This window comes from Alosa alosa, chromosome 5 (genome assembly GCF_017589495.1).
Source record: "Alosa alosa isolate M-15738 ecotype Scorff River chromosome 5, AALO_Geno_1.1, whole genome shotgun sequence".
Taxonomy (NCBI): domain Eukaryota; kingdom Metazoa; phylum Chordata; class Actinopteri; order Clupeiformes; family Clupeidae; genus Alosa; species Alosa alosa.
Window position 1 is genome coordinate 18,053,276 of NC_063193.1, and position 12,498 is coordinate 18,065,773.

At 43.8% G+C, this 12,498-nt stretch overlaps 1 protein-coding gene across 2 annotated transcripts; it reads right to left on the minus strand.

The window, feature by feature from the left end:
• Positions 1 to 1,245: 1,245 nt before the first annotated feature.
• On the minus strand, positions 1,246 to 12,498 carry lhfpl2b (LHFPL tetraspan subfamily member 2b). 2 transcript variants are annotated; one of them, XM_048243408.1, is made up of 3 exons: positions 12,249 to 12,498; positions 7,402 to 8,176; positions 1,246 to 4,434 (listed from the first exon to the last, which is right to left on the minus strand). In XM_048243408.1, exons 2-3 carry the CDS (start codon positions 7,814 to 7,816, stop codon positions 4,178 to 4,180), a joined length of 672 nt encoding a protein of 223 aa, XP_048099365.1. In that variant the 5' UTR covers positions 7,817 to 8,176; positions 12,249 to 12,498; the 3' UTR covers positions 1,246 to 4,177. The 2 variants fall into 2 exon arrangements, with proteins under 2 accessions (XP_048099365.1, XP_048099366.1); XM_048243409.1 differs by lacking the exon at positions 12,249 to 12,498 and adding an exon at positions 8,665 to 9,279.

The window sequence follows — 12,498 nt, forward strand, 5'->3', positions numbered from 1 at the left end:
GGTAAACTCCTCAAACCCACCATCCATCACCCTCCCTGCTTAATGTGATAAATGGTAGCTTGGACTGGGCAGGCTAGGGTCAGTGCCCTTGTGACAACAAGGTCCTGCATCGCCCCACACAGCACTCCGCCTCCACCCTCCCCCCCAAAACTGGTCATGGATATCTGTAATTCATCTGTAATTTTGTGATTCATAATTTCACAAAAAATAAATAATTGGGATACAATTAGATGATGTTGTCATTAAAGGTATGTACATGTTGTTGCACACAAAACACCTGCACTCACAATCCTTTCAGTGGAATTCTGGTGCACCTGGAATTCTCCCCAAATCCAGAGAGACTGACCAACGGGTGGGGGGGACTGCTTCCTGGCGAGCAGAGTTGCACTGGTCTGGAACCATTAATGGACTGTTCCACCAGTCCATTAATATCCTCATTATCCCCCTGTCTGCTCCAAACTCTGACCTGACACCTACAGGATGATAATCAAACTCACTAAACACTTCCGCTCACAAGTTTCCCCCTGTCCTCACCAGACACTCACTGGGACTCCGAGAGAGAGGACACCAGCAAATACTTCAAAGCATTTATGGAGGGTGACAGGATTACACTGTCTGCCACCCCACCACTACATACACAAACACACACACACACACCACACACACACACACACACAGACTTAACCTACCACACTCTGTGTGGGGCAGTGAGCGGCGCCTCACACAAGATAAAACATCTGCCCGCGCTTGTTTGGATAGCATTTTCTGTGGGATGTCCTAGCCACATTCATCAGGGCCCGGTGGGTCTCACTAGGGGAGCATTAATCAGCAGGGGCCTAATTATACATTGATTGTGTGGTCACACAAGACAAAGAGGCCTCTCTGTCGGCACACACACACACACACACTCACAAATGCATGCGTCCACTCCTATCCACGTCTCTCTGGCCAGTCATGCCTACAGTCTGCAACTGGACGCCAGAGTTCCATCACATCACTTCCATCACGTGACTGCCCTACAAAACGAGACCTCCTCATGCCAAGCTTTTTCAGTAGTGGGTGGGATACTTATGGAGGCATTGGGGAATTTTTCATGGAATGCACACTTCAAAGTTGTATTTTCCACAGAGGTGTGATGTTGAATTTGTATGATGTGTGATGTGTAATCTGAGTCTGACATACACTGAATGGGTTGTGTGTGTGTGTGTGTGTGTGTGTGTGTACAAAGACACTGTTTCAGAGGCCTTTTCAGGGTGATATTTCTTTTATTTAAAAAAAATGACATAAGAACTTCCAATTTCAAAGAAACAGAAAAGCAAAGAGTATGTTACATTATTTGAACTCCCACATTGCTTAATCCCACTGCTGAAGTCTGAAATGAGAGAGCACAAAAAAAGTTTTGCTTCTCATGAATGGAATCATGTGTTAATAGAACAGTTAATTTCTACTGACTACATTTCTAGCAATAAAATGAGATTCTTTGCTAATCATAGAAAATCATGAAACTCACTTCCTTATTTTTAAGAATAGCTTCAATTGAAACAGATTAGAGGCAGAAGATACAGCAATAAGTCTGAGCTGATTTTCCCTCAGCTTGCACCCTGGTCCTTCTGCCACCAGAGGGCACTATAGTGGAATATTGCACATCTCATCTCTCACATGCACCACAGTACATATAGATGCAACAGATGACAGAAGAAAGCAATGTCATGCACAGCAATTAGTTTGGCACCTTAGACAACAAACAGCAATTCAAAAACACATAAAAAAACAACAGCAAATGCATGTCAATACAGTACTCCAGAGCCATACCACACCATAAGCCTGAGCAAAGTGTTGGTGGTTATGGTGGCATTTTAATGCCACGACATATTATAGTGCTTGCCATGGAGTAAAAGATGAAGAAATGTTTTTGTGCATGTTGTTTTTTTCTCTCTCTAAAACCGCTGCTTTAAACCACAGCTTCAACTCATCCTGGGCCACACCGAAATGAATTGTTGGATAATGTCGCTGTCTGTGTTTTTGTGTGGAGAAATTGTCAGTCTGCAAGAGGTATGAAGAAGCGTTTGGTAGAATATGTGTTTAAAGCTGTTTTGTTTTTGTTTTGTCTTTGATAACAAAGGTGCATCAAAACCACTATGGCGGGTAGGCTGGCTATTTTTATAAAGTACTGCATGACACGATAACGGTTTATCATCTGAAAAGGCTAAAAGAAGAAGGAAAGAAAAACAAAACAAAAATGGAGTGTGAGAGCATAAAGTATATTTCCAGCTTTTTAATGAGTGCAGTATAAAGCAAAGATTCTAGAACAGAGCTCTGTTCTAGAATCTTTGGTATAAAGCAATCCTCATATAGTAAAGCACAGCTTCTTTGTGATTCCAAATCGTCACCAGAAAAAGCTTAATGTAAAATGCTCCCAGCCCCATTGATTGGTTAACCGAGAGGAGCCGTAAGTGGTCAGAATGCTAGTCAGTATTGGTGTAGTAGTAGTGGTTGGACACTGGTAGTGGTTAAAATGCATTACAAAAGTGTAAGTGATGGAGGTGGGTATCACAAAGGACAATTATTCTGACGCATCTAACATAATCTAATGCATCACAATTCTCTGACAGTATTGTGATATACAAGGGCCTCATTCTTCTGTTCTGTTTCTGCTTTTTTAAAGACGATATCGTTCAAAAATACTGAGTAGTATTATTAACACAGACATGGCTAAGACATTCTAAACACCATATAGTGAGCTATGAAAGCAAATGAACTTGTTAGTAGCCTATCCATGACAATATATGATTAACACTAATAATTCAAAAAGATGAGTTCTTGGTATTTGATGTGACATCAGGATATATATCATATATCATATCAGGATACTCACAATGCCATGTATTATCTTCTGTAATCATGACTGAATCAGCTGTACCAATATTCAGCCCTCCCCTTCAGCCCCCCTATCGCTGGCTGTTCTATGGAATGATATCACTTCTTTGCTGTGTTTGCAGTCCTACTGTGTACTGAGGACCACAAATATTCCACATAATCGCTTAGCAACTCTTTCCTAAACTCCATATGTTCACCAAATGTGCTTTTTTTACCAACGGCTTGGTAACTTTGCAGGGTCCAGTTTCACCGGTAAACTCGAGATAAAAGAGCGTAAACATTATTGATTCGTGAAATGTGTGTTGGAGAGAGAGTTTCCCGTTGCACCATTTATGGGAACATGTGACCAAGCTGCCATGGCCCCAATTGAACACCCCCATGTGAAAGCAGATTGTCTCCCACACACGTACAGACTTAGATGCTGAGCTAACCGCGGTTCTCACTGCCCGTCTGTCTCCATGTGATCCATATTTGTAAAGAGTGGCAAAGCTACAAGGCACATATTACAGTAATTCAAAATATGTTGTTTCTCTGGCAGTAGATTTCCCCATTACAGAATCTACAGCCAAATAAGGGTAAACGAAACACTGAAGCCATGCAAAGCAGCAGCGTGGTATGTCGCTATTTCTTTTTCAAAGTCTTCGAAGTGAATCATTCTCATTTGTCTTGTGTTGTACTCATTCCAGGATTTCTATGTGAGTCCCAGGCAAACAAAATTGCTATTAGAATTGAACTTGGAAACATTGTAATCAACGGGACATACTGGCTAACACATACTAGGATTTTGATCATTCTTCATAAAATGCCATGAGATATCTACACATCTAGTGCTTTTTTAGCACCACTTGATATCTTTTCTCAAAGTACATTCACCTCATCTATTACATTTCTTCACAAAAACAAACAAAGGCCTTTCTAGTATACTTTCAGTAATATAAAAGTGGTAGTGATGTCCTTGGTTTCGTTTTGTCTAACTACATACCTAAAATGCCTATTCCATGCTAAGTAAAACAGTATAGGGCTGGTGTGTAAAGGAATGCTGGTATTTACCTCACCCTAGACAAATTTACCAGCCGGGGACAAACGGGTGGGTTAAAATTCCCTCCTTTCATGCCGGCTGCTTAAGAGGAGACTGTCATGACCTCACTAAAATGACATGCTGGCCTTGTGCGTCCTGGTTTGATGACAGTGGTTCTAATGTGGTAAAATGACAACTTTACGATCCCTTTTGAAATCATGGCCCTTGTAATGCCGAGGCTGTGTTGTGCTGGGCTGTTTTTTTCTCCTTCTCTCCCTCTTTTCACAGCACACAAACAAGGCTTCTTCCCTCTTCAATCTCGTCCTGGACCTTGTCGCTCGACGTGGCTTTCTCGGCCTGGGCGGAGAACATGGCACAGAAGAACGTGAGCACGGTGCCGCCGATGGCCGCGTAGAAGGCCCAGCCCAGCGAGCAGTCGCCCACTCGGTACGGTGAGCTGTCCTCGCCGCAGTACTGCTTGACCTTGACACAGCCCCAGCCGGCCGGGTACAACATCAGACCCATGATGAGGAACAGACCTACAGGGAATAATGAGATGGCAGTCAGAAGCAGCCTATTTACAGTTTGTGTGTGTGTGTGTGTGTGTGTGTGTGTGTGTGTGTGTGTGTGTGTGTGTGTGTGTGTGTGTGTGTGTGTGTGTGTGTGTGGCAGGGGGGGACATCACAATTAGAGGTGAACTACAAGTCAGAAAAATAACAAATGGTATGTAAAGCTGATTGAGGATTTCAAAGGAGAGAGAAGCATCTTCACCTAAGTGTGGGGAGAGTTGGGAGGATGTGTCATGGCCGGTGAGTGCTTTGTAGCGGAAGACCGTCCTCTCACGGTCATGGATGGCCTATACACTGGCCATTTATGGCCTGAGGCTAGTGAGAGGATTTGTTTGGAATCCTCTTGATTACTCACAGATGTTGCAACGTGCCATCTGGACGAGCAGTGGGCAGCTCAAAACTAGCAACACACAGGGGCCTCCTGTGTGTGTGTGTATGTGTGTGTGTGTGTGTGTGTGTGTGTGTGTGTGTGTGTTTACCTCTCTGTGTATAGACACAGACTGAACAAGCAACTGTAATACCAGCCCGAAGCCTTTTCATTAGGAGCGAGTGTACTAACGTTCGCCATGCTTCGCCCTTGAACGCATGAATCGAGGTCGACTGTTGCCATTCCAGAGAGGAGAGCCGGAGCCGACACACACATTGCCAACGAGTGAGCAAACCACAGCAAAACAAACAGCATATCTCATCGATCCTATCTGCCGCTAAGCTTGTGCATGCATATCCCGGCGCTGAGCCGGCCAGCATGCGCTTCCCCCGCAGACATCACAACAGGCGTGTCGCATCCTGCCCCTGGTGTGTCGGTTGAAGTTGCTCAACGGCTCTGCGCTGTGATGGTATTCCTCCCCGTCCAAAAGATTCCCAACGGATCTGGTCCCTGGGAGAGAGTCGCCGTGTGGCGTAAATGGCTGAAATCGTGACCGTGGTACGTAAATGAGACTGAAGTAATTCTTTGATTTCATTTATGTGATGGAATGTGCATCCTGAAGCGATGATCCGATGCGTGAAAGCCCTCTTTCAGGGACTAAACGACAAGGGCTGTTCTTTTCTCACATACATCCCTGTCCCCTAGGATCTAATTCATATTTTGTCTTAATTAATTTATTCCGATTTCAGGGACACCAACGTTGGAGAAAAAGCAACTTGGCTTCATGCAACATGCCAACGTATTTAAACTGCTATTGACCCATAAAAAGATCACTATTCACCCACTTAAGAAGTACTCAAAGTGCATTGGCATGGTGATGCCAAACAAACAAACAAACACAGAGACTGACAGAGACTGAACAGACACTCGCACCCAACCCCCCCTTCCTCAAACATCTGTGCCTGGGAGATCTCGTGGATGGATGTGACTCTGCATGTTTCTGCCCAACCAACACATGAATCAATTTCTGAAGCAAATAAATCAATGACAAACGCTGGCAGTGTGAAACAATGAAGTGCCTTGTGAGCCCAGGCCGAGGATACGCACAGGGCCCTGTGGCAGGAGATTTCCCCGCAGGCAACAAAAAGCCCAGTGGGGTTAACCTCCAGGAAGCTGCCCGTTATAGACACTTTTCCGAGGGCAGCGTTGGATGCACAAAATTACGGAGGCCCGCGCCATAACAGTATGCTACAAACTGGAGCGATGAGATTCGCCCCCTCCATAATTATTCCTAAATGTATGCCACGGTGCATTTTCCCAGAGGCCCAGGCCCAACGGGGTCTGGTTGAGGTGGCCAGAGATGAGAGCACAGGCAGACGCCTCCGTGTTGGGGCTGTGAGCCGAGTTGGCAGTTTGATCAGGAAAAGGCAACGCTGTAAACACATATTTCCTGGCCCCTTTTTTTCCCATTATAATGACAGGATGTCAGGTGGACAGCCTTGAGGTTAAAAGCAGCTCCAAACTGGGGTGACCCCGTAGCTCTGTGGCAGTCCAGAGGAAACGGTGAGCACAATACACAAAATCCCCCTAAGAAGAGGGTTCCGACAGTAGCAGCCAAGGCAGTTTTATTATTTGGGGCAGACTTTGTTTGGGCGATCTGACATCACGCAAGCGTGAGTTCAGTGTGGGCGCGAACAGACGTCAACCGAAAGTGGGTTACGGTCAACTGGTTACACAAGGCGGAATTTCAAGAGGCTGTCATATGATTCTCAATAGTCTTTGACACCGAGCCTTCCCCATGAGGAGGAGTGTTTCCTACAGATGACCAGTGCCGTTGCTGCCATGTTCAAATGTTACACAAACTAATGGCAAATCATCAAGACGTTCCTCTTCAGATGAGCGTAATCTTCACAACACAGGTTGGGACAGAGGCCCGCATATCATTCCGCGTCATCTTTCTGGAGCTCAAAGCTGCCTGTGTGACTCCTTCAAACTCCATTCCCACAGGAGGTTAGACTAATGTTTTGTTTAAAAAATATTTCCTCTATGAAATAACAAGACACCACTCGCTAACAAGCTCAGGCTCCAAACTAAACAACAGAACAACAGCCCCCTCTAACCACTGCCACGGCAAATCAAGCTTTCCACATGGTCCATCTCCGACGAAAGAGGACAACTGACAGAACGGTTCACACATTAAGCTGAAAGCCAGTTTCACATGTGAGTTAGTCCACTTCAGCTGCAGCCATGACTCATGCATTCATAATGACTGAATAATCTGTGATGTGATTGTCCATTGCTTATTTTTCACTTTTCAGCCTGGGAGCAGAACACAGTGAGACATACTCAACTGCTTCTTGAAGTTAATATCGAAGTCATTCTTTCTCACACATACACTCAATTATGAAGTTACCAGCTAGCGGTCATCTTAGCAACTTTTGATTGTCACAATAAAACAAAACACATAACTTCTAGTACATAACAGACAGCATATGATTTCCTTCCCAATGTTAAACAAACACAGGAAACAAATAAAGTCTAAGCACTGGGGAGTTAAGAGATACTCTTACCTGCAATACCCTGAAGCAGGCCACAGACGTTGAAGATGCTTTTCCTCATGATGCTCTGGAAACACATGCTGAAGACAGCAAAGAGCGCCACCACGGACAGTATGAGGATGGCCACTGCCAGGAAAATGACCGTGGCCTGCCAGAAGCCACTGGCGATCTCCCCGAAGTGGGCGGCGTAGGGCCCGCACTGGATGTCGCGGTGGTGGTAGGGCACCTTCCGGCAGCGGGCGTACAGGCCCAGCGTGGGACGGTGGGGCCTGGACGAGAGACGGTAGCTCCCGTTGGTGGAGATGGGCCCGCTGGGCGGACTGACCAGCCAGTCGGGGCCCATGAAGGCGATGAGCTCGGCGAACGCCACCACGATGCTCAGCAGAGTCCACAGCATGGAGCGGCACGTTACAATCACATGACACATGGCTCCGGTCCTGGCTCCCTCTTGGGCTCTAGCTCTGGCCTTGGGCGTACAGCGGTGCGAAAAGCACTAAATAAAAACCCACTCTTAGTGGAACAGGAGAAGTGATGTTCTTGATGAGGGAAAAAAAAGTTGGTGGTGTGTGTCAAAGGGCCCGCTGAGGCAATGGGTCACTGTGTGTCATCCAGATGAGAGGGGGTCCATGTAAACATCTCTTCACAGATGTCAGGCTGGAGGGGGGTGGGGAGGTGGAGAGCAGATTTTTTGCCGCTGACAGCTTCTTGCCGATGACTCACATCACAGCGTGGTCCCAGAGCCCTCCCGAAACTCCGTCAGAGAACTCCTCAGAGGAAAAAAAAACAGCTGGAAAGAGAAAAGGCAACCAGGAAACCCAAATGTTTAGTTGGAGACAGACAGAGAGAGAAGCATATACAATGTGGATGAACCAAGGCATGACCAATACATTTAGTAACTATGGGAGGGACCTCCCTCTGAAGAACTAGCACTAATGATTGCTCAATGGTTGTGAATAAGCACACTCACTTCCTCATGGGCAACTTTTCCCCTACCACTCCCAAGATGCAACTCACACACTGTCTGAGCCGTTTATTTCCCAACAGTGACCTACATAAACCTATCAAAGACACGACTCTCGATAACTATGTAATAACTATGACTAACTACTCTCGACTATGGCATATTTTACAAAATATGGAGCTTACTAGGTAAAAGTCACACAACCTTGAGGAACTGTCTGAATGGACAAAACATATTTACACACTGTAACAAATTACAGTCCACTTTTAAGACACGTCAGACATATGGTATGGAGCTGTCCACTGAGGTCATACCTGGTACTTGTTAGCGTCCCCCGGGTTTTGAGGAAAAAAGCCTAGGCAGACCAGAGTAACCGATAATATCTTACAGACACAATAATAGAGTGTCACATGTGAGATTCTTCAAAAATAAATCCATGTAAGTACGCTTCAAGTAGTTCTGCTGAGGAGGCGTATTGTGTATTGGGATTAAATAAGAGTGCGAAGTGACTTTCCATTTCACCCATGAAACAGGTGAGGCACTAGAGTGAGCAAACAGACACACAGAGAGCTTTGGGACCGACCGCAGCCAAGTTTATGCAATCAGTCACACAGCTGCAGACGTGTCAACACTTGCAGGTGTGGGAAGCCAGAGCAAAACACAGTTAGAGGGTGAGAGCATGCCGCCGTGCCGCACCACACACTCCTTACCGCACTCCTCCTCAAAATTATTGACAAAGTAGCACTCTCCCGTGTCACCTCACTTGAAGTTTCTTGTGAAGTGTCCTTAATTAAGCTTTGTGTCGTCCCCTCAGGGCTAACAACAAACAATAGAGCCGTATTTTATCTGCGCTAGGCCATATTTCCATATTGTTCAGTGAGGGAAGGTGTGCTTATGTTTCTGCCTCTCTGTGTAATTGCATTTGTGTATTTATCAGTCAAGAGTAAACATGAAAGATTCCTACGTCAGTTGTGCGTGTGCATGTTTGTGAATGACAAATCTCGGTCCCGCTTTCATAGTTTAAACTTCTGATAAAAGCAAATAACACTACCCAAGAGCAGTAACAACCCAAGTCGTTAGCTAATTAAGATTTCTAGTTTCTGGCATATCTCTGTGAGTGTCATCCATTTGATGAGTGACTTAAGAGAACCTTGCTTCAGGGGCAGCATTACATAATATTATATTGGATGCATTTTGATTTTATTACTTTGTACCCTGAAGTCATGGAATTCACTGTGACTCTACTGACAGAAATGCTCATAGGCTTTTCTCCACCCATCACCAGCAATAAATTCACCAGAGATAAAGGTGCATGCCTCTTTCAGTATGTGCTCATGCCTTCCTTGTTCATGCAAGCATATCAGTTGAGACTGCAGTGCAAACACACACAAAGCCATGGAAGGTGAAGGCCCATAGAACTCCCATAGAACCATAGAACTCTGGTAAACTGGTTCATGGACTTCATGCGTTAACAAATTAGAAGGTTTCTTAGTACAGTCCCTAGTACAGTTATATGTGAATGACAATAACATCACAAAACACCAACTAAAAAGAATAGTGTATGATTTACGAGTGGTAACTGTGTGCGCTAACTGCACGTGGACTTCATGCATTAAGGCATGAGATAGCTTTTAACACTTTACCATGTACACCGTATGTGTGTGACATGTGCTAATGCAAGATGTTTTCACAGGAAATTGTTTTGTCAAACAGGACGTTTAACCACCACAGATTAAGCCTTATTGGAGGATGTAGTGGTCAGTGACAAGACAATGGCTAGACAGCTGGTTGACAGTGGTTAGCTTACTTCTAGTTCCTTCCATTACCCAAAATATCTACACAGAGCTAAAACTCATCAACTATAAAATGTGTATTAGCTGATCATAAACTAGGCTTATGTTGTGGAAAAACTATGTGAAAAGGTTATAAAGGGATGGTTTGCCATAAATGGTTGTCCAGAGACTTAAGAATTCAAAGTATATGAATCCTCTAAACCTCAGCTGGATACTTCATTTGTATGGGCCATTTATACAAAAAGTGCATTTTTGGGTAAGAGTCAATGCCTGCAGATTTCTTTGGCTGATGGTGCTTTGAAGATGAAATGTTTTACCCAAAACAGGAGGTCCATCTGACTATCAAAATCCATTCCTACAAAGCCTTTGGTTCTTCTAACCACATCAAACCCAACAAGTTTGCATAAATTATTCTGTTAACAGTATTACTGGTAATAACAAAATATTAACCACAAGAAACACCAACTGAAATGGGTAATAATGCTTCAGTTAATGAGTGTTAACTAAAAAATATTCATGCAGTTAGTTAACATTAACAATCACAAATATCAAGTAAACCATATGTAAAACTGAATCATTGCTGTTTCATGCAGAGGTTTGTCAGTGTTGAATTGCTCATGTATTTGTTAATATGACCAAACCATGACTTTCAGTATTACAAAACAGTATGGAATACAAGTTGTGATAGATCAGGTTTTATTTATGTAAAGTAAGCTACTGCTTGGATTAATCATGATTAATGGAAACTTTAATATCCAATCCAACCCGGGATTCTACACAGCTCATTTCCCAAATAAGGTGTCCTGTATTCCCTCATCTGCATAAGGAAGGAATGATCCTGACTGTTCTTCAGCACCTGTCAAAGAGATTCTTTGAAAGCTTTGACACAGGTCTGTTAGACAGGCAATAAATCACTGGGCTGTAGCCTACTGTAGTGTCTCACATTTTCCCCAGACACATCTACAGTGCAGGACTTGAAAGAGGCCTCCTGACCAAAGAATGGTTTCAAGCCTCAATAAATTATTCATCGTTCTAAAAAAAAATCCAGTTAGGAGACAATGTCCTTGAAAATCAACAAATATAGAAAGAACTAGGCCTCTGGTTGCATAAAAATATCACAGGCCTTGGTGTCCTGAGATGTGGGTGTGTGCACAGCAGTGGTACTTCGGCTAGAATCAAAATGGTCACTCTACCACAAACACTTTATGGTTTTCCCTTACACCATAATAGGCCTACTTCAATAATATTATCCAGGTTCACTCAACAGATGGGAAATATGGAGCAAGACCATATGGGTGGGTCTTCTCAGTTCTCAACTATAAAGGGCGTAAATGCCATGGATGAAGAACTTCAGCATCGACTAAATTAAAATTAACTGTAGGATATATCTGGGCTTGACTCAGCAAATCCATGTTATATTTAAAACATCATATAGCCTACGTCCTTGTAATTAGCCCACACCCCACCGGTTAGCCTGCTGTGAGGAGGCGACTTAGCTGAGGAGCAGCTACAGTGTCTGAGGCCAGTTTCCAGCTAAACAATAAAAGCCACTGCTTTCATCACTCATCTGGATGAATCCTGAATAATAAAAGAAACCTCAAACTATTTGATACTGTTGCAAATCTAAATCTAGACGCCCACCTTTCCCCACACAGGATACTATTGTAACGGTTTTGATCCTAAGAATCCTTTCAACTCGAAAGGACTTCATCCCTGCGTTAGGTTAAGCTTGACTGTAGGCTGATTTAGCAGAATTTACCTTTGTTCTGTTGTCTATTATCAAACACTTATTATCAAAACATGAAGTCTGCTTTATGAATGTATTAGCGTTTTCCTCCCGGACTGGACTGGCCCACGTCGGTCCCAAAAAGAAAAGGGTTAGTAGCCAAGTTAAAACCGGTCTAAACTCAGCCAGATTTCCACTCGACGTGGGCAACGCAAGAGAGCATTAACGATACTGATATTTCCTAGAAACCAAAATTAGGTCAGTAGACGTTTTGCTGACGCAGAAGTTTCTTTTGCGAAGACACTAGTAAAGTTGAAAAATAGAGATAGTTGTCAAAAGACTAGTAAGGGTTGAAATAAGGCTCCCAACGTTAACTTACCAAAATCAGTGAAGGTAAAGAATCATACGCAAAAGCCGCCACCATTCAGTAGGCTACAACTTCCAAAGATGTTGCACGATTTTCGGTTTCGTTTTTCTTCAATGAAACTTTAACTTATGTGTCTACACACAGAGTAACTTTAACTATCCTCACTTTGTATATTTGTTGAAATTGTGGAAAAAATATCATAGTTTAACAAAGGATCTGTCTCTATTCCACATCCCTTCCCCCATCCCGACTAAAAGATGAC

What these genes read in the sequence shown, in the direction of transcription:
- lhfpl2b (XM_048243408.1), bottom strand. Translation starts at nt 7,816, where the DNA reads ATGTGTCATGTGATTGTAACGTGCCGCTCCATGCTGTGGACTCTGCTG. An exon ending in CCTGCTTCAGGGTATTGCAG is followed by an intron (nt 4,435 to 7,401) that starts GTAAGAGTATCT and finishes TATTCCCTGTAG; the next exon opens with GTCTGTTCCTCATCATGGGT.